The sequence below is a fragment of the Balaenoptera borealis genome, assembly GCF_965194805.1.
Source record: "Balaenoptera borealis genome assembly, chromosome: 3".
In the NCBI taxonomy this organism is placed as follows: Eukaryota; Metazoa; Chordata; class Mammalia; order Artiodactyla; family Balaenopteridae; genus Balaenoptera; species Balaenoptera borealis.
The window spans coordinates 74,865,114-74,888,244 of NC_138866.1; the positions used below are offsets into that span (position 1 = coordinate 74,865,114).

Genomic DNA, 23,131 nt, shown 5'->3' on the forward strand with positions numbered 1-23,131 from the left:
CCTTTAATCCTAAAACAGTTTTCCATTTTATAAATAAACCAAGGCTCAGAAAGGCTAAGTACTTGCCCAAGATCATACAACTAGTAAGCAGCTGAGTAAAGATTAAAACTTAAGTCTGACTCCAAAGTACCTTCTCTGTACTATTTCATGCTGTGTCCAACAGTGTTAGATACCTAAAGCTAACATCTAGCCAACTAGTGCCACGTTCTTCTGTTTAGCCGACCGTGAAAGTCGCTATGAGGAGGAAGAGGAACAGAGTCGAAGTATGAGCCGGAAGAGGAAGGCATCTGTGCACAGTTCAGGCCGAGGCTCTAACCGAGGTTCCAGACACAGCTCTGCGCCTCCCAAGAAAAAGAGGAAGTAACTTCGGAACTTTGGCCCTCAGCTCCATTCTTCCTTCAGCCAATCCCTGAAAATTTTACATGACATAGAAACTGTATTTTTCCTTTTTTTCTTTTGAAGTTTTGCCATTTGTGTTTATGGGTTTAGGGGGCCATTTGTGCGGACCAATCTACCTGGGGAGTTCCAGGCCCACCAGGACGCGTGCCAGTGGCCCCATCCAGATGGCAAGGGAGGAGGTGTTTCCGAAGAAGGGCAGAGGCTTCCGCTGTTAATAAATACCGTTTCGTTCCTCTCTCTTCCTGTCACCTTCTGCCAGGACATCGTTGGCTTCTGACATCTTATTCTTTGATGTCTCAAAGCTGTATTTCCAAGACATTGGTACAAGGTGACCCTTAACTAGCTGTACCACGGTTCTTGACCAGCAGATTCAATCCTCCATCCTACCCTACTGCCATGATCTTCCTCACATCTCTTTTAAATTCCATCTTTGCAGTACTCAAGAAAAGGTTCTTGGAATTTGCTAATGGTGTAAACCATACAACTTGAGCTAGTGAGTCTGATCAGGCTGGTACCTCCATCTGAGTTCTCCTGCTTTCTTGCCTCATGCAGATTCTGAGGTATTTCTGCTGCCTTGGAAGACATAAGAAGCAGTGATACTCCCTGGCTCGGTTTCATCTTTACAAATTCACACATGGTACAATGGTAGAAGCAGAATTACCACTGTTTTTTTTCTGATATATGAGGAAAAATGGGTGTGTCTCATGTACTGCTTCTAGTGAAAATCTAGAAGGAGGCTCAAAGGAGTCAACATTTAGATCTGGAAGGGGTAAGTCATGCCTTGGGCCTAGAATACCCTGATGAGAAAAGAGAAGAGGAAGAGAGGCCACATCTACAACACAGCCTCTCGTCACTGCTGCTCCTTATTTTTACTTGTCTCGCATTGTCCTGTATTTATCACAATTTCTGTTGAACAGCTTTTTAAGTATTTGGGGAGTTTATCTTGCCATCCTCTCCCTCCTGGTTCTCTCTGCACCCACCTGCCCCACTGCAGTTCCTTCTGTGTTCTGTGACTTTAAGAGAAGAGGGGGGGAGGGGTCTCGGATTTTGTTTGTTTGTTTGTTATTTTCTCCTTAGCAGTAGGACTTGATATTTTCAATTTTGGAAGAACTAAAAGATAATAAACTGTGGTTTTTTTTTTGTTGTTGTTTTGTTTTTGTAAATTCACCTTCTGTAACAGTTCTTTTGCAGTTCCTGAAAGCAAGCCTGCTTCTCGCCTGGAAAAGTGCTAAGCCATTAGAGAATAATTCCCTTTATCCAGCTAATATCTCAGAAAGAAACTGTCATCATTCTAAGCTTTCATCATTAGCTTGAGACATCATAGTAAACCAAATTCATGGTAGAACAAGTTACTTTATAAGAGACTTTTTACTATGGTTCCCTCAGGGTTTAGAATGGAATAGCACTTGTCCCATCACAGAAACAAGTCTTCAGTCATCTCCTTGTAAATAGCATGGAGGGCGGCAGCAGCTTGAAGGGACACCTTCAGCCTTCCTATGGGGGTAGCCTGACCTTCAGGGCTAACAACTGTTGGGAAAGGAAAAAGAAACATGTCAGACAGCAGTGTCGTTCATGGAAAAACAAACACTTAAATACCTGCTATTTTCCACATTAAGTGCTGGGGATACTAAATAAAGTTATACCTCATATTTTAGTGGGACTCAATCTGGTGGAAGACAATGGAAAACACACAGTCATTACAGTATAGTATGGTAGGTGCTGTGATGAAAACTCTAGGTGCTTTGGGAACACATAGAAGTGGCACCCAATCCAGAATGGAGAATCGGAAAAGGCTTTCTGGAGACAATCCATTAGTCTTCAAAAAGTAAAAGATACTCTAAGCACTTAGAGCATGTGCCGAGATAATGAGGACAAGTTTGGAAAACTAAGAAGTGGCAGAAATGAAGCTGTATTGATAAGCAGGAGCCAGAGCACAACAAGCCATTTGTTTTGTAAGGAATGTGGTTTTAACTGAAGGTATTAGAAATTACAGTTTTTTATTTGGGTTCTAGAAAAGTGGGTCCATTCTTTGGGGAATATATTCCAAGGGGGCACAAGTAGATCAGGGAAGGTAGTTACGAGGCTGTTGAGTGAGTAATTCAGGAGAGAAAAGAAGGGTTCTGAAGTTTAACAGAGGAGGTGGAGACAGATTCAGAACACTTAAGAGGTAAAATTAATAGGATTTTATGATTGAAATGTTGGGAGTGAAGAGGTTAGAATCAAGCATGACCATTCTGGGTGGGTAAGAGGAAACAAGGTACACAGTTTTCAGAACAGAGTCAATAAGGGCAGTGAGAAGGTCTGATGTTTAAATTTGAAATCAAAACAATGTGTCTTCAAAATTTCCATGTCTCAAACACTAGCGAGTCATAATATATTCTAGTTGTCAGGAGGTATGTGGGCTAAGATACACAACTGATTACATTCATGCTTGATCTGGAAATAAATATAGCTCTAGGGATTTCAATCCAGATTGTCTCATCAACTTTGTAGTGGTAATTAGGTATTAAAGGTAAAACAAAATGTATTCACTATTAAGATGATTTCCTTAGACGTAAGTGGAACAGAGGAGCACAAAAACATATCACTCACTGTCTAGCTCTTGCTCTAGGATGTCTCTTCCCGATTCCAGGATCTGCCACAGTTCCAGATATGCGTAGCCTACTTCTTGACATTCTTTCTTTTCCTCATCCATAGGATCACTTACTACCGTAAACTTTAAACTAAAGGGGGAAAAAAATCCATTTAACTCAGTACTGCTGATACCCTTAGGCTTTAAAAAAAAAAAAAAAAGGATAAAAGTAATCATAAATTACACATTGTATTCCCTGAATCACTTCTCCCTTTCCTCCATTTTACAAGACTACAACAGCACAAGACTGAGAAATCGTTTTAATTTAAAGTAACAGGTCTGGAAGGAACTAAGACTTGAGGTAAAGTAGTTGATCAAGTTGTCTCAGAACTGTTGAGATATAATTCCTTTTAAGATGGTTTACAGTTTTGCTGAAAGATTTGAAATGGGCAGTGGAGGTGTTGAACAAAAATCAAGATTATGGAAGTTAGAAGAGGTTTTACATTTCTAAATAAAAGTGTTATACCAAGCCTGAGCAGAGTAAAGGAAACAGAAGGAATACAGAATTGCAAAATGAATATAAAAAGTGTATTCCTTAGAGTTGTAAGTCTTGGAAGATGATACTGTAAAGAACACAGCACGGTTCCTCCTAAGCAATGAGCAGTTAACAGCAATTACAGGACCCACCTCAGGTACCAAAATCCACCGATGCTCAAGTCCCTTATATAAAATGGTGTAGGATTTGCATATAGAATATACTTTATATCACCTCTAGATTACTTATAATACCTAATACAGTGTAAATGCTATATAAATAGTTGTAAATACAACGTAAATGTTACATAAATAGTTGCCAGTACATGGCAAAGTTAAATTTTGCTTTTTGGAACTTCCTAGAATTGTTTTTTCAAATATTTTTCATCCACCGTTAGTTGAATCCATGGATGCGGGGGGAACCTGCAGATACAGAAGGCTGACTATTATTACCTTGACTTAGTCTAGCAAAGAATGATATTGAATTCCAGAAACTGATACCTATTAAATTTTTTGAGGTAAAGTTTACATAACATAAATTTACTATTTTAACCATTGTAAGGTGTACAATTCAGTGTTTCTTAGTATAATCACAATGTTGTGCAACCATCACCACTATCTAATTTCAGATCACATTCATCACCACAAAAAGAAATCTATACCCATTAAGCAGTCACTCCTCACTCTTCTCTCCCTCAGTCCTGGTGACCACTAATCTACTTTCTGTCTCTCTGGATTTGCCTATTCTGGACATTTCATATTCCTATTAATTTTTTAAAAGCTAACATTGGTGGCTAATAGAAAGTTCTAAGGGAGCAAGAATAGGACCAAAAATCCAAGCGTTTTAAATCACAGCTAAACACGATTAAGCTGAAAAGAAGAAATCCTGAAAGTGATGCATTCACAGTCATTAAGCAATATTCGTTTGTGATTATGTTTCTGTATCCGTACTGAGAACTTCAACAAAGCAAAGGGATAATGCTGACTCCTCCACCCATTTCCCCAGAAAACGTATGGTAACTCACATCACCACATCACGTGCACAATACCAAGTGCTTTAGGTAAACTATGTTATTTTAGTATCATCCTCACCGGAGCCTTCAAGTTAAATAATACCTCAGACATCACAGAGCTAGTAAGTGGAAGTGTCAGGATTCAGAACCAAGTCTGTGTGATTACAAAGGCAATGTTCTACCTGCTATATCATACAGGGAAAAAGAAAATCAAAGGTAAAATCAATTGAAATCAAACTGAGTAGAAGATCACAAAAAGAAAAGAAAAAGATCACCACTGTAAAGGAATAAAGGAAGAGGGAGTTGTAGGAATGCTGAGAGGAGAAAAGAAAAAGCTAAATTTAACATTAATGCAAAAGAGAAACGACCAAATCTCTTTCCATTTCCAAAAGTTACCAGTAAGCTTATATCTGTTTAAGTCCACCGTGATACTGAAGTCAGATTCACGGTTTATTTCAACTGGCTCCTTTTTCAGTCTTTCTTAGGATTAACTGGAGACAAAGTAAATGCAAATTAAATAAATTTATTGGGCTGTTAGAAAAGTAATGGATTAGAACACCAGTCCCATACTACTTCTTACCCACACACACGAAAAGGAGGTAGGGTTGCCAGATTTTGCCAAAAACAAATAAAAGAAAACCCAGATGTCCACTTAAATTTGATTTTCAAAATTCAGCTAAACGAGAAATTTTTTAGTCTATATATATATCCCATGCATTTCATCTGGAACCTCTAAAAGGAGGGCTCCTCAGATTATATGAATAATGACAATTGGCTTTCCTAAAACTTAGAGTAGACCCAGAATTTACTTCAAAGTATTCCTGTAGAGAAATCATTTTTAAGTCAAAAATAAAATTGCTATTATAAAGGCATAATATTCAGTAAGCTAGCAATGGTATGGTACTATGTTTGAGAGAAATGAATCAAATTATCCTAGAGTGTCAAGGCGTTTTGTCCTTTCCGTAGGGGGCACTAAGTATTCAAGTAAATTGCTGCCTCAAAAAAAAAAAAAAAAAAAAAAAAAGCGCTTATCAGGGGCTGGCATGGGTGAGAAATGAACTAATCCTGTGAGATGATATAATGCATCAGGTAGTTAGTCACAAACATAAATTAGACTCAAGTAGATGGGAAATTCATTAGGAGTATATTAATATGAAAGAAGTTATTAAAATATTCCATATCACCACAAAGCCAAACTCAAACTCCTAAATTCCTGTGTGACTCCTCCTGTCTTTCAAAGTGGGAAGCAGGTGCTTACTGTCCTTGCTCAGGATCTTGTCCAGTCAGCATGGTGAACAGAAACTGCCTTCGGTCTTTCTGCTCCACTGGGTCCAGGTCTATCACTGTATTAAGGGTTAAGTGGGAAAAAAGCAAAGAATCATATACTGTTGCTATTTGGGCACTAAAACTTTCATAAATGGTGTGTGTAAAACATTGATATAAAGCAGACATTGGCAAAACTGGGCCCATGAGCCAGCTACCTGTTTTCATGAAGTTTTATTGAGCACAGCCATCTGTTTACATACTATCTGTGGTGGCTTTCCAACTACAATGATAGAGTTGAAGAGTTGTGACAGAGACTGGCCCACAAAGCCTAAAACGTTTACTATGTGGCCCTTTAAGAAAATGTTTCGACCACTGATATAAAAGAAGCCTTACACTCTGTGTTGGAAGCTGTCCTGCCAAATGCCAGGATAAACATGCTCCCACCACTGCCCAACTGGAAGAATTCTAGGAGACTGATTTTTTTTTTTTCAGGCCGCCTAGAGATTTGGGTTTTGAGGTAGGTTCAACTCAAGGTCTCAACATCCATTCCCCTCTTCCTCTTCATTTCTACATGGGATTGTTGCAGACTCAAATAAATTAGCCTATGTTTTCCAGCCTCTATTTTAGCTAGGTTTGGCCACGTGATTGAGTTCTGCCCACCGTGGTGTGTGAAACTGGGAGGTAGCCTTCCTTTCTGCAGCTGCTATTAAGGACCGTGAGGCAACTGAAAGGATGGAAGACAGGCACGAGGGAGACAGGAAGGCAAGATGGGAGTTTGGATCCCTGATCCCAATCACGTGGCCTCAGCCCTGGACTGCCGCCCTTGAGCTCACTTTACACAAGTGAGGGAAAAACTTCTATCTCCTATGATGTAAGGACAGGATATACTATTTTAAAGGGTGGGGGGGGGTGAGTTGGGGGTGTGGAATAGAGAACAAGAAACAGCTTTTAGAAATTTAAAATAAATACCTAGTCAATGACTGGAAGATAAAATTAAGGAAATCACCCCCTCCAAAAAAAAATAGAAAGAAAGAAAAAAACAGAGGTAGAATTATAGGAGAAAAGTGATAAAATTAGAGGATCAATTTGGAAGATCCAAAATTCTACTAAGAAAATGAGAAAATGTAGGGGGAAAAAGTTATCAAAGGAATGCAATAAAATTTCCCAGAACTAAAAGCCATGAGCTTCCAGATTTAAAGAGCCCACTGAATGGCCGGAACAATTAAAGAAAATATATGCACATTATTCTGAAATTTAAGAACACTAAAAATGAAGAAAAAATGTTAAAGTCCTCTGGGGAGGTAGAGGGTAGTCTTCATACAAGCGTTAGACTCCAGGCCTGGACCTAGAAGACCATGGACCAACTGCTTTGACATTCTGAATGAAAAATGTTTTCAACATAGATTTTTATACTTGGTCTAATTATCAATCAAATATATGGGCAGAATTTTCATGCATGACTATCTCAAAATATTTACTTCCAGTGTATTCTTTCTTTAAAAGCTACTAGAAAATATGATCCATTAAAATATAATAAATCAGAGGGTGACACATGACCCAGGAGATAAAAAATCCAGTATAAAATAGAATTAAATTAAACTCTCCAAATGGCAGCAGTGGGATAATAGCTGAACAGAGGGCTGAAGAGGAACAAGAAGATAAAGAGAGATCTTCAGGAAAAAAAAAAAAGATAAATTATTTGACAGGTTTGATTATTTGAAAATTTAAAAGGCTTCTGGAGAATGCAGAAAGAAATCCCAACAGGTATAATGAAAATAAAGCAAATGAAAAATTGAGACAAACAAAATATAAACAAGAAAGAGATTATAATCATGGTGTACCACTTGGCCCTGCAAGACTGTTTACACATCCATAATAATAGAAACAATTATGATTAATTAAAAATTAAATTTAAATTATGATCCAACTATATGGGAGCATGGGTGTGATACAAGAGAGATAAGTTTTATTTGCCAAGATAGGAAGTCAACAGATAATGTCTGAATCAGGAAATGAATTAGTGAATCAGGAAATTGCAATAGAATCATTTCTCAGAAACATGGGGTTAAATAACAGAAGAAATAGCAGAAAAAGTGAAAAGTGGTGTGGTGGACTGAGGGGGGGTGGTCAGGGAGGGGTGAGGGGGAGTGATTTGCAGAGAAAGAGTGGAGCAAAGGACTACTTTATTTTAATCAAAAACCTTTTTAGGGCTTCCCTGGTGGCGCAGTGGTTAAGAATCCGCCTGCCAATGCAGGGGACACGGGTTCGAGCCCTGGTCCCGGAAGATCCCACATGCCGCGGAGCAACTGGGCCCGTGAGCCACAACTACTGAGCCTGCGCGTCTGGAGCCTGTGCTCCGCAACAAGAGAGGCCGCGATAGTGAGAGGCCCACGCACTGCGATGAAGAGCGGCCCCCACTTGCCGCAACTAGAGAAAGCCCTTGAACAGAAACGAAGACCCAACACAGCCATAAATAAATAAATAAATAAAATTTAAAAGAGATAAGCAAAACATTCTCTCTATAAATTTGATCTTTAAAAAAAAATTTTTTTAAGCCTATTTGATATTTTAAAACCATATGTATATATTACTTTGATAAATAAAAGAAAATAAAACAGCAGGGTCCACCCCAACAGAAGTCCAGAGTAGCTCGGACCCCTCAGGCTAAATGGCTGTCAGCCTCCTCTCCTGGCTGTTCACCAGGGATGCCTCACCCTTGCTAAAGTGGAAGTGGATCTCTTCTCCTGCTCTCGGTTTCCTCAGGGACACTGGAGTCTCCGTCTCCGACAAGGGTAGACCGTAGAACTTGTATTCCACATACACCTGTTTTACATTCTCATCACACATCACTTCAGCCTCTGGGTGGAATGCCAGGGAGATGATTTCAATGCACATCTTCTCTGAACCCTGACAAGGAAAATATTCATTTCCTATAGGTTAGAGATGCCAGTGTTTATACTCCATCTAATTAACATATTACTCTCTAGGGATCAATCACAGGCATATTCCACCTAACATATTACTCCTTGAGAATCAATTTATAGGTACCTTAAACTGGCACCAAGAGACCACCTGACTGAACTGCCACCACTAACCATGGGCAATTTGTAAAGAGAATCCAGTTCCTCTATCTCCCAGTCCAGTGAATCAGTTCTCCAGATCAGCCTTTCTCAGCCATCGCCACATACAGAAAGAATCAAGAAACTTTCTGAACAGATCGTTTTCTTAAACTTTCTCCATGAAAACCAATCCATCTTTTTCCTGCAGTTAGGTCCTAAGAGACCTGTCAACTGAGTAGTTGTTTTAGCCACTAAAGCAAAGAGCTGCCCAGTGCTCCCTGTGTCCCAACCGACCCCCGCCAAGTACATGCCACGGAGCAGGCCATTAGATCACCCTGCCCTCTCATGGCAACTCCAATTCTTTGAGCTCTGCTTCAGAGTTGCTCCTACGGCCACCATCCCCTCCTCTGACATCCCTGTGTCCACTTTCACATTAGGGATACCAGGAGGAGGGCTGACATTATGATAGTTTCAAGAAATAAACTGAGGTCAACATTAAGTCCCCCCACCTTCTACAGTGTAGCAGCAAGTCAGTGTCGTGACACTAGTAAGGAGTCAGTCCAGGGTGGCCCTATAGCCACAGTTCTCCCTTTCATCTGTGAGTGCCCTCGGGGCTGCTTCTCTCCTCCAGGTCGCCAGGCCAATGTCCTCACTTCCCCAAATCTGCCCCCCCACCACCCATCTTTTCTTCTCTTAGGAAGCAAGCAGAGCTCCTGTGCCTTCTCCTAGGAAGTTCAGTGGGCAATATTTCTCAACAAATCTGCATCAAAATAATCTGGGTGCTTCTTAAAAATAAAGACACTCGATGTTTCCCTCTCAGTCCCCACGCAACTCTCCAACACTTATCATGAAAACCACTGACTCTAAACAGTGTTTTCCAAAATGTGAATTTTGACATTTATGGGTCAGCTTAGTGGGATTCACTAGTTAATTAATTAATTTATTTATTTATTGGCCGTGCTGCGCAGCTTGCGGAATCTTAGTTCCCCAACCGGCGAATGAACCTGGGCCCTGAGCAGTGAAAGTGCGCAGTCCTAACCACTGGACTGCTAGGGAATTCTTTTTTTTTTTTTAATGAAATAATAAAATAGGATAGGATGGAATGGAATGGAATAGGAGAGAAAATATGACAGTGCTTGGCAAATGATAAAGGTAAGCCTTGTTTCTTGAAACTTCTGCTTAGATATGATTATACTGAGCACAATGTAGAAACGTATTTCTTACAGCGATTGTCATTAAAAAAAAGTGTAAAAGCCAATCATATCACATTGTCTGGGTGGCTCCTGGCAATCTGTGTTTAACTTTTAAATTCGTAGGTGTAATTTACATACAGTAAAATGGAAAACCTTGGGTATGCAGTTGAGACAAATGTATACAAGTGTGTAATCAACACCCTATTTAAGAAGACATTTCCATCACCCTAGAAAGTTCTCTCATGCTGCTGTTGCAATTATCTTTAAGTTGCAAACCCTATGCTGTAGTCTCAATAAAAGTTAAGCAGAATTTCTCACAGTGTGTCTGAGGAAGGTGTTTTACAAATGAATGGTTCTGTGAGAAAATAAATTTTGGAAAATCAAGATTAACAAAGCTATCAGCTTTCTTTAACTGGACTTAAAGACTTTAATATGCTAATACACATTGGAGCACTTATAGAGGATGATACAGAGGTAGTTTTTTCCAAACATATTTGACTACACAATCCTTTTTCACCCCCTGGACCATGGCTGGGTTTAATTTTCCATGGAACACACTTTGCAAAACCCTGAGATCTGGGAAAATAAGAGAAAGGTGTTTGTAGTCATTTAAGTGCCTGAATGATGCCCAGTTCCACCTTATCAAAACAAACAGACAAACAAAGAAACTTCTATGCTTAATGGGGATGAACATTTATAGTTTAAAAAAAAAAACAACTACCAGACTAGTGACTTTCAAACTGTAAGATTCAGCATATGTGTATCTGTATATGTATATATAAAAAAAAAATCACTTATATAAATGTTCCCTGAAACAATGCTTAACCTTACTATATGTAATACAGACTATTATTTTGTATTCAATTCTATCTCAGTTCATTCCCCACTAAGGGATGCCAACTCACAGTTGGAAAACACTGCACCACAGTTATGCTATATGACATGATAGCCATTAGCCACATGTGGCTATTGAGCACTTGAAATGTGGCTAATCTGAATTGGGATGTGCTGTCAGTGTAAAATCCACACAGGATTTTGAAAACTTTGCATTAAAAAAAATATAAGATACCTCAATTTTTGTATATTGATTTCATGTTGAAATGATAATGCCTTGTATATATCAGGTTAAATAAAATACACTATTGAAATTAATTTTACTTGTTTCTTTTTATACTTTTGATGTGGACACTAGAAAGTTTTAAATTACATTGGTGGCTCACATTATAATTCTGTTGGACAGCACTTCACAGACTGTAAGCTCCATGAGTTCTAGAACCACAAGTCTGTTTTGCTAACCCCTTTAGTCACAGCAGCTAGCATACCACTAATTTGTTTTGTTACCTCTCCATGTCACCTAGATCTAAATTTTTAAAAATTACTTTTGACTCTTTCCCTCACAGTCACTCTCATTCCATTAAATTGAGGGTGTTGGGGGAAAAGTGTTCATAACACTATGAGAGAAAAAGGTCACTACAGGGTGAGTATAAATTAGTATAATTTGGGGGATGATAATGTAGTGGTATCCATCAAAATTTCAAGAGTACATTCCTTTTAAAATCAGCAGTTCCACTTCTAGGAATCTATCCCACAAAGACAAAGACCCACCCCGGACAGGAATACAATAATAGTAGGAGACTTTAACACCCCACTGGTATCAAGAGACAGATCATCCAGACAGAAAATCAATACGGCAACAGAGGTCCTAAGTGACACAATAGACCAGTTGGACTTAATTGATAATGTACAGGACACTACAGCCAAAAAAGTTAGAATACACATTTTTTTCAAGCGTGCATAGAACATTATCTAGGATAGACCACATATTCGGTCACAAAACAAGCCTCAACAAATTTAAGAGGATAAAAATTATTTCAAGCATATTTTCTGACCATAAGGGTATGAAACTAGAAATCAACCACAGAAGGAAAAACGGGAAAAGAATGAACACAAGGAGACTAAACAACATGCTACTAAAAAACCAAAGGGTCAACAATGAAATCAAAGAAGAAATCAGAAAATACCTCAAGACAAACAACAACCTTACACAAACACAACCTTACAAAAATCTGTGGGATGAAGCAAGAGCAGTTCTAAGAGGAAAGTTCATAGTAATACAGGCCTTCCACAATAAACAAGAAAAATCTCAAATAAACAACCTAATGTACCACTTAAATGAATTAGAAAAAGAAGAAGAAACACAACCTAAAGTCAGCAAAAGGAAGGAAATAATAAAGATCAGAGAGGAAATAAAATACAGATAAAAAATAAAATAAAAAAAACCAAGAGCTGGTTTCTTGAAAAGATAATCAAAACTGACAAACCTATGGCCAGGCTCACCAAGAAGAAAGGAACCAAATAAACAGAATAAGAAATGAGAGTGGAGACATAACAACTAATAGCACAGAAATACAAAATATTCTAAGAGACTACTATAAACAGTTGTATGCCAACAAATCGGACAACCTAGAAGAAATGGACAAGTTTCTAGAAACATACAGCCTGATAATATATGTATACATATAGCTGATTCATTTTGTTGTACAGCAGAAACTAAAACATTATAAAGCAATTATACTCCAATAAAGATATAAAAATAAATAAATAAATAAAAATTAAAAAAACACATAAAAATCAAAACTTTTATTTCATGCTGGAGCCATCAATGAAGCAAACCTAGGGGCAGAGTAAAGATCCTGGTCATAGCAACCTACTGGTTTGTGGTAGTCACCTCTAAGATGGTCCCCAATGATCCTCACCTCCTACACTGAATAAGACTGACCTTGCTGCAAACAGGATACTGTGGAAAGGAAGGAGTGTGACTCCTAAAGCTAGACTGGCAAAAACGCTGTGACTTCTGCCTTGCTCGCTCTTGGAGCCTTCACTCTGACTGAAGCCAGCTGCTGTGTCCTGAGGACACTCAAGTAGCCCATGGAGAGGGAGGCTTAAAAGGTGATGAACTGAGGCCTCCTACCAACAACTAGCACCATGTGAGGGCACCATCTTGGAAGTGGATACTCCAGCCCCAGTCAAGCCTCTAGATGACTGCAGCTCCAATTGACAGCTTGACTGCAACCTCCCAGGACACCCTAAGCCAGAACCACACAGCAAAGCCACTCCCAGTTTCCCGACTTTAAGAAACTGTGCGTGAAAATAAATGTTTACTGTTGTTGTAAAAAGAGAACAAAAAAACAAACAAAAAAACCGAGTCAAGAACAAACAGATAATTTGAACAGACCAATCACTACAGCGAAATAGAATCTGTAATTAAAAAAAAAAAAAAAACTCCCTGCAAACAGAAGTCCAGGACTGGATGGCTTCCCTGCAGAATTCTACCAAACATAAAAAGCAGAACTTACACCTATCCTTCTCAAACTATTCTAAATAACTGAAGAGGAGGGAACATCCCCAAATTCATTCTATGAAGCCACCATCACCCTGATACCCAAGCCAGACAAAGACACTACAAAAAAGAAAATCACAGGCTAATATCTTTGATGAATATAGATGCAAAAATCGTCAACAAAATATTAACAAACCAAATCCAACAATACATATAAAGGATCACACACCATGATTAAGTTGGATTCATTCCAGGGTAGCAAGGATGGTTCAACATACTCAAATCAGTCAATGTGATACACTACATTAACCAAAAAAAAAAGACAAAAATACATGATTATCGCAATAGATGCAGAGAAAGCATTTGATAAAATTCAGTATTCGTTCATGATAAAAACTATCACCAAAGTGGGTATAGGGGGAGCATATCTTAGCATGATAAAGCCAATTATGACAAACGCACAGCCAACATACTATTCAATGGTGAAAAGTTGAAAGCCTTCCTGCTAAATTCAGGAACAAGACAAGGATGTCTACTCTCCCCACTTCTATTCAACAAAGTATTAGAAGTCCTAGCCACAGAAATCAGACAAGAAAAAGAAATAAAAAGTATCCAAATTAGAAGGGAAGAGGTAAAACTCTCACTATTTGCAGATGACATAATACTCTATATAGAGAATCCTAAAGTCTCCACATAAAAACTTTAGAAATAATAAATGAATTCAGTAGGGTAGCAGGATACAAGATTAATATACAGAAATCTGTAGCATTTCTTTACACTAACAATGAGATATCAGAAAGAGAAAGTAAAAAAAAAAATCCCATTTAAGATCGTGTCAAAAAATAAAATATCTAGGAATAAACTTAGCCACTGTGGAAAACAGTATGGAGGTTCCTCAAAAAACTAAAAATAGAACTACCATATGACCCAGGAATTTCACTCCTGGGTATATATCTGAAAAAACCAAAATCTTTAATTTGAAAAGATATATGCACCCCAATGTTCATCATAGCAGCATTATTTACAATTGCCAAGATATGGAAGCAATGTAAGTGCTGATCAACAGGTGAATGGATAAAGAAGATGTGATGTATATATATACACACACACAATGGAATATTACTCAGCCATAAAAAAGAATGAAAAATTTTCATCTGCAACAACATGGATGGAATTGGAGAGTATTATGCTTAGTGAAATAAGTCAGACAAAGACAAATATTGTATGATAGCACTTATATGTTAAATATAAAAAAAAGCGGCAGAGCAATCAAGATGGTGGAGTGGTAGGACGTGAAGCTCACCACCTCCCACAAATATATTAAAAATACATCTACATGTATTAATAATTCTCACAATATGTCTACTGAATGCTGGCAGAAGACCTCAGACTTTTGAAAGGGCAAGAAAATCTCCATGTAACCAGGTAGGACAAAAGAAAAAAGAAAAAAAGGAAGTGAGAAAGGAATCGGGATGGGACCTCCCTCCTAGGAGGGAGCTGTGAAAAAGGTTCCCGCACCCTGCGAAGTCCCCTCACCAGAGGGGAGATCAGCTGGGACAGAGCTTCATAGCCTCAGAGGAGAATGCAGCAACCAGTTTTCAGCAGCCAGAATGGAGAGAGACCTGCACAGTCAGTGCCACCGCCCTGCACTCCCCAGCCTGAGATGTGCATCTGCTGGTGCGGGTTGGGGCTGGGTGCTGAAGCTCAGGCTTCGGATATCAGACCCAGAGAGAGGACTGGGGTTGGCTGTGTGAAAACAGCCTGAAGGGGCTGGAGTCGGGTGTGACTGCAACTGAGGGTGTTTGTGGAGCAAGCCCGGGCCACCTTAGAGGACAGGTGCCATTGTTTGGGGGGTGCACGAGGGGAGGGGTGGGACCCACCATTGCAGGCTTTTTCCTTGCATGTGCTCTCAGGCGGTTAGGACACCACCTACACGAGCTCCAGGAGTGGTCACGAGCAGCTCCCACACCCATCACATGCTCCGGGGATGCACATGAGCCACCACCGCCACCAAGAACCCTAGGACTGGGCACTGCCGCATCTGCACACCCCCTATCAAGGGGATAATGACCTGCACATGCTGAGGGAAGAGGTGACAGATATCCATATTAAAACAGCCCTTGCACCGAAAATATTAAACCCACACAGCTACAAAGGGATGCTTCCACATAAAAATAGCCCTCCAAGACCACAGTAGATAATTGTTTCTCCTAAACTCACAGAGCAAGAGAAATATAAGTAAAATGAAGAAGCAGAGGAACCACTTCCAGTTTAAAGACCAAGAAAATTCCCCTGAAAGAACAAACAATGAAACAGACCTCTTTGATCTAATAGACACTGGTTTCAAAAAGGGGTACTGAAGGAATTAAGAAAGGCTATTGACAGAAATGCAGAGTACTGTAAGAAGCAACTAGAAACTATAAAGAGGAACCAAGAAAAATCAGAAAACTCATTGACTGAGATGTAAGCTGAGCTAAAGGCAATAAATAGCAGAATGTATAATGCAGAAGAACGAATAAGTGACTTGGAAGATAGAATAATGGAAATCACTCAATCAGGACAGCAGACAGAAAGCCAAATGAAAAAAATGAAAGCAATATAAGAGACCTATGGGATAATATAAAGCATGCCAACCTACGCATGATAGGAATTCCAGAAGGGGAAGAAAGAGAAAAGCGGATTGAAAATGTATTTGAAGAAATTACGGCTGAAAACTTCCCCAACCTAAACAAGGAAACAGATATCCAGGTACAGGAAGCATGGAGGGTCCCAAACAAGATAAACCTAAACAGACCTACACCAAGACTTTTTTTTTTTTCCTGCGTTGGGTCTTTGTTGCTGTGCACGGCCTTCTCTAGCTGCAGTGAGTGGGGGCTACTCTTTGTTGCGGTGCACGGGCTTCTCATTGCGGTGGCTTCCCTTGTTGCAGAGCACGGGCTCTAGGCACGCGGGCTTCAGTAGTTGCAGTGGGCTTCAGTAGTTGTGGTGCGCAGGCTCAGTAGTTGTGGCGCACAGGCTTAGTTGCTCCACGGCATGTGGGATCTTCCCGGACCAGGGATCGAATCCATGTCCCCTGCATTGGCAGGCAGATTCTTAACCACTGCATCACCAGGGAAGTCCCATGACATATTATAATAAAAATGGCAAAAGTTAAAGATAAAGAGGATTCTAAAGGCAGCAAGAGAAACACAAACAGTTAATTACAAGAGAACCCCCATAAGACTATCAGTTGATTTCTCTATAGAAACGCTGCAGGCCAGAAGGGAGGGGCAAGATACATTCAAAGTTCTGAAAGGGAAAAATCTGTAACCCAGGATACTCTACCCAGCAAGATTATCATTCAGAATAGGAGAGATAAAGAATTTCTCAGACAAACAAAAACTAAAAGAATACAGCAATACTAAATCTATTCCAAAGGAAATATTGAAAAGTCTTCCCTAAATAGAAAAGAAGTAAGAATCTAAAGGAAAGAGAAAATAACAATTGGAAAGTAAATCACTTAAATAAGCCAGTACACAGATTTTTAAAAAATGAAAAAATTTCTGTGATAGTGATGATAGCCACAGTGAAGAGCAAAAGTATGAACATGAAGATGTAAAAGACTACATGAAAATCATAAAATGTGGGGAGTAAAATAAGAAAATGTAGATTTTTTTTCAGTTCCTAGAATGTGTTTGAGCCTATATGACTACTAGTCTAAGGCAAGTAGAAATAGGATGGGGTTAACATACTTGAAAAACAGGGTAACCACAGATCAAAAACATACAATAGATTCACAGAAACCAAAAAGAAGAGAACATAAGCATAATACAAAAGAAAACCATCAAACCACAAAAGGAAAAACAAAAAGAAAAAGAAAGGTACAAAGAAGAAGTATAAAATCAACAGGAAAATAAGGTTTAAATGGCAATAAATACATATCTATCAATAGTTACCTTAGGGACTTCCCTGGTGGCACAGTGGTTAAGAATCTGCCTGCCAATGCAGGGAACATGGGTTTGAGCCCTGGTCCAGGAAGATCCCACATGCTGCAGAGCAACTAAGCCTGTGCGCCACAACTACTGAGCCTACACTCTAGAGCCTGTGAGCCACAACTACTGAAGCCTGCATGCCTAGAGCCCATGCTCCACAACAAGAGAAGCCACCACAATGAGAAGCCCACACACTGCAACGAAGAGTAGCCCCACTCGCTGCAACTAGAGAAAGCCCGCACGCAGCAATGAAGACCCAACGCAGCCAAAAATAAATTAAAATAAATAAATAAATAAATTTATTTTTTAAAACTACCTTAAATGTCAATGGATTAAAACCTTCAATCAAAATACACAGAGTGGCACATTGGATAAAAGAAAACAAGAGCCTACAATATGCTGCCTACAAGATACCCACTTTAGGGCAAAGGACACACATAGATTGAAAGTAAGGGGATGGAAAAAGATGTCTCATACAAATGGAAATGAAAATAAAGTGGGGTCTCAATACTCAGACAAAATAGACTTCAAAACAAAGCCCATAAAGAAAGATAAAGAAGGACATTGTATAATGAAAAAAGGATCAATACAAAAAGAGGATTTTACACTCATCAATATATATGCACCCAATATAAGAGCAACCAAATACATAAAACAAATACTAACAGACATGAAGGGAGAAATTGACAGGAATACAATAATAGTAGGAGACTTTAATACCCCACTCACATCAATGGACAGATCTTCTAGACAGAAAATCAATAAGGCACAGAAATTCTAAATAATACAATAGAACAGTTAAACTTAATTGATATTTTCAGGACATTACATCTAAAAAAAAAAAAAACCAGAATACACATTCTTTTTTTTTTTAAATTATTTATTTTATTTATTTTTGGCTGCGTTGCTGCACGCAGACTTTCTCCAGTTGCAGCAAGCGGGGGCTACTCTTCTCTGTGGTGCGCGGGCTTCTCATTGCAGTGGCCTCTCTTGTTGTGGAGCACAGGCTCTAGGCACATGGGCTTCAGTAGTTGTGGCTCGCGGGCTCCGGAGCACAAGCTCAGTAGCTGTGGCACACAGGCCCAGCTGCTACGCGGCATGTGGGATCTTCCCACGCCAGGGCTCGAACCCGTGTCCCCTGCATTGGCAGGCAGATTCCTAACCACTGTGCCACCAGGGAAGCCCCAGAATACTCATTCTTTTCAAGTACCCATGGAACATGCCTTAGGTTTGACCACATACTAGTGTACAAAACAAGCCTCAATAAATCTGAGAGTTTAGAAATTATCTCAAGCATCTCTTCAGACCACAATGGCATGAAACTAGAAAACAACCACAGAAAAAGAAATGAGAAAAAAATGATTACATGGAGATTAAGCAACATGCTACTAAAAAAACCAATGGGTCAATGATGAAACCAAAGAGGAAATTAAAAAATACCTTGAGACAAATGACAATGAAAACACAGCCATACAAAATCTATGGGATACAGCAAAAGCAGTTCTTAGAGGGAAGTTCATAGTGATACAGGCCTTCCTCAAAAAATAAGAAAAATCTCAAATAACCAACCTAACCTACCAGCTAAAAGAATTAGAAAAAGAAGAACAAATAAAACCTAAAGTCAGCAGAAGAATGGAAGTAATAAAGATTGGATAGGAAATAAATAAAATAGAGATTAAAAAACAGAAAAAAATCAATAAAACCAAGAGCTGGTTCTTTGAGAGGGTAAACAAGATTGACAAACCTCTGGCCAGGCTCATCAAGAAGAAAAGAGAGAGAACCCAAATAAACAAAATAAGAAATAAAAAAGGAGATATAACAACTGATACTGCAGAAATACAAAAAATCATAAGGGAATACTATGAACAATTATATGCCAACAAATTTAACAACCTAGAAGAAATGGATAAATTTTTAGAAATATACAGCCCACCAAAACTGAATCAAGAAGAAACAGATAATTTGAACAGACTGATCATTAGAAGTGAAATAGACTCTGTAATTTTAAAACTCCTTACAAACAAAAGTTCAGGACCAGACGGGTTCACAGGCGAATTCTACCAAACATACAAAGAAGAATTTATACTGATCCTTCTCAAACTCTTCCAAAAAATTGAAGAGGAGGGAAAGAATCCCAAAGACATTCTATGAAGCCACCATCACCCTGATACCAAAACCAGACAAAGACACCACCAAAAAAGAAAATTACAGGCCAATATCTTTGATGAATATAGATGCAAAACTTCTCAACAAAATGTTAGCAAACCAAATCCAATAACTCATAAAAGATCATACACCATGACCAAGTGGGATTCATTCCAAGTTCACAAGGATGGTTCAACATACTCAAATCAATCAGTGTGACATACTACATTAACAAAAGAAAAGAAAAAACCAAATGATCAATAGATACAGAACAAGCATTTGACAAAATTCAACATTCATTCATGATAAAAACTCTTACCAAAGTGGGTATAGAGGGAACATATCTCACCATAATAAAAGCTATTTATGACAAACACACAGCCAATATAATACTCAATGGTGAAAAGCTGAAAGCCTTTCTACTAAAATCTGGAAAAAGACAAGGATACCCACTCTCACCTCTTATATTCACCATAGTATTGGATGTCCTAGCCACAGCAATCAGACAAGAAAAAGAAATAAAAGGTATCCGAATTGGAAGGAAAGAGGTAAAATTGTCATATGCAGATGACATGAAACTATATAGAGAAAACCCTAAACACTCCACACAAAAACTACTAGAACTGATAAACAAATTCAGCAGGATAGCAGGATACAAGATTAACATTCAGAAACCAGTTGCATTTCCTTACACTAACAATGAAATATCAGAAAGAGAATGTAAAAAAGCAATACCTTTTAAAATAGCACCTGCAAAAATAAAATACTTAGGAATAAACCTTACTGAGGAGGTGAAAGACTTATACACTGAGAACTATAAAACATTAATAAAGGAAACTGAAGATGATTCAAAGAAATGGAAAGATATCACATGCTCTTGGATTAAAAAAATTAATATTGTTAAAATAGCCATACTACTCAAAGCAATCTACAGATTTAATGCATTCCCTATCAAATTACCCATGACATTTTTCACAGAACTAGAACAAATAATCCTAAAATTTATATGGAAACATAAGAGACTCAGATTTGCCAAAGCAATCCTGAAGAAAAAGAACAAAGCAGAAGGCATAAATCTCCCAGACTTCAGACAATACTACAAAGCTACAGTAATCAAAACAGCGTGGTACTGGCACAAAAACAGGCATATGGATCAGTGGAACAGAATAGAGAGCCCAGAAATAAACTCACACACTTACAGTCAATCTTCAACAAAGGCGGCAAGAATATAAAACGGGAAAAAGTCTCTTCAGCAAGTGGTGTTGGGGAAGTTGGATAGCTGCATGTAAATCAATGAAGTTAGAACACACCCTCTTGCCATACACAAAAATAAACTCAAAATGGCTTAAAGAGTTAAAATAAGACATGACATCATAAAACTCCTAGAAGAGATCATGGGCAAAACATTTCTGACATAAATTGTACCAATGTTTTCTTAGGTCAGTCTCCCAAGGCAATAGAAATAAAAACAAAAATAAACAAATGGGGCCTAATCAAACTTACAAGCCTGTGCACAGCAAAAGAAACCATAAACAAGCAAAAACACAATCTACAGAATGGGAGAAAATATTTGCAAACAATATGACCAACAAGAGCTTAATTTCCAAAATATACAAACAGCTCATACAACTCAACAACAACAAAAACAACCCAATCGAAAAATGGGCAGAAGACCTAAATAGACATTTCTCCAAAGAAGACATACAAATGGCCAATAGGCACATGAAAAGATGGTCAACACCTCTAATTATTAGAGAAATGCAAATCAAAATTACAATGAGGTACCACCTCGCATGGGTCAGAATGGCCATCATTAAAAAGTCTACAAATAACAAATGCTGGAGAGGATGTGGAGAAAAGGGAACCCTTCTACACTGTTGGTGGGAATGTAAGTTCATACAGCCACTATGGAAAACAGTATGGAGGTTCCTCAGAAAACTAAAAATAGAATTACCATATGATCCAGCAATCCTATTCCTGGGCATATATCCAGACAAAACTCTAATTCAAAAATATACATGCACCCTTATGTTCATAGCAGCACTATTCACAATAGCCAAGACATGGAAGCAACCTAAATGTCCATCGACAGATGAATGGATAAAGAAGATGTGGTACATATATACAATGGAATACTACTCAGCCATTCAAAAGAATGAAATAATGCCATTTGCAGCAATATGGATGAATCTAGAGATTATCATACTAAGTGAAGTCAGACAGACATACAAATATCATATGGTATCACATATATGGAATCTAAAATATGATACAAATGAACTTATTTACAAAACAGAAATAGACTCACAGACATAGAAAACAAACCTAGGGTTACCAAAGGGGAAAGGGGGGGAGGGATAAATTAAGGAGTATGGGATTAGCAGATACAAACTACTATATATAAAATAGATAAACAATAAGGACCAACTGCATAGCACAGGGAACTATATTCAATATCTTGTAATAACCTCTAATAGAAAAGAAACTGAAAAAAGAATATATATAACTGAATCACTTTGCTGTACACCTGAAGCATTGTAAATAAACTATACTTCAAGAAAAAAAAATATCACCACTTTACAGATGAGGAAACAGAGCCTAATAGAGGTTCAATAACTTCCCCAAAGCAGCATAGATATTAATAGCAGAGACTGGATCTAAACCACTTCTGTCTGAAACACATTTCCATGCTCCTAAACACTACACTCTCTTGCCTCCTCCTTTACCCTGGCTGACTCCAGGCACATAAAGGGACAGAGCTCACGTACTGTCTCTGGACCTTCAACTCCTTCCATCTTTCATGCCCAGCTATTCTGAAATACAAAAAGGATTGAGTATGAGGCAGGAAAGACAGGGCTGGGCCCAAGGACAGCCTATACACCTCCTTGTTTTGCACTTAATGAGACCATGACACATGGAGAAATGGCATCTAAAACAGAAACTTTGTAGCATCTGAACAAGAAACACTGACCATGAAAACCATGGCGCATGCCCAGTAAAAATGCACAGATTGCCAATGACCCTGTATGACCTTCCCATGTGGTTGACTAGTAAGGGAAAATTTAAGGGAAAACAGTTCTTAGAGCACATGTACAGTGGCTCCAGGAGACAAAGGCGTAAGACTGGGAGCTGATGCAACCTGGTGCAATCTAGGCCACACCCCAACTGTCCCCTCAATGAATATTCCACCCCTAATCAAAAAGACCCCCCCGCCCATTCAAAGGGCTAAAAAAATAAGATAAAAGGGGGATCAAAAAACCTTGTGGTATGCTCCGCACTTGTGAGGATGCCTGCACTCTTCTTTGAGTGTGTAACTTTCACTTCAGCCTCAATAAACTGCTTTTTTTTTTTTTAATTTTTATTTATTTTGGCCGTGCCACACAGCTTGCGCCATCTTATTTCCCTGACCAGGGATTGAATCCGGCCATGGCAGTGAAAGTGCCAAGTCCTAACCACCAGACTGCCAGGAAATTCCCCTGCTTCTTTGTTCTCTTTGCTCCTCAGCCTGTGTGTTTTTTTCTCCTTTGTGTTCTGTGTTCCTTGCCCAAATTCTTTTGGACAAGTTGAACAAGAGTCTGGACTTTTGATAAAGCTTTTCTGCTATCAAGTATATGTGTCTGTGTTGTAAGTTTAATTTGA

At 38.7% G+C, this 23,131-nt stretch overlaps 2 protein-coding genes across 3 annotated transcripts in view; one reads left to right on the forward strand and one right to left on the reverse strand.

The window, feature by feature from the left end:
* Positions 1-1,539, forward strand: part of SUPT16H (SPT16 homolog, facilitates chromatin remodeling subunit) — a 34,331-nt gene extending 32,792 nt beyond the window's left edge. Inside the window, exon 26 of the mRNA XM_082384951.1 lies at positions 219-1,539. Within this exon, the coding sequence (XP_082241077.1) occupies positions 219-364 (146 nt within the window). The 3' untranslated portion in view covers positions 365-1,539. The remainder of the gene's footprint in view (positions 1-218) is intronic.
* Positions 1,540-1,732: 193 nt separating this feature from the next.
* Positions 1,733-23,131, reverse strand: part of RPGRIP1 (RPGR interacting protein 1) — a 102,457-nt gene continuing 81,058 nt past the window's right edge. For both annotated transcript variants that reach the window (XM_082384943.1, XM_082384944.1), the window contains 4 exons: positions 8,499-8,691; positions 5,777-5,861; positions 2,992-3,122; positions 1,733-1,926 (listed from right to left, as the gene is read on the reverse strand). In XM_082384943.1, the coding sequence (XP_082241069.1) occupies positions 1,814-1,926; positions 2,992-3,122; positions 5,777-5,861; positions 8,499-8,691 (522 nt within the window). In that variant the 3' untranslated portion in view covers positions 1,733-1,813. The remainder of the gene's footprint in view (positions 1,927-2,991; positions 3,123-5,776; positions 5,862-8,498; positions 8,692-23,131) is intronic.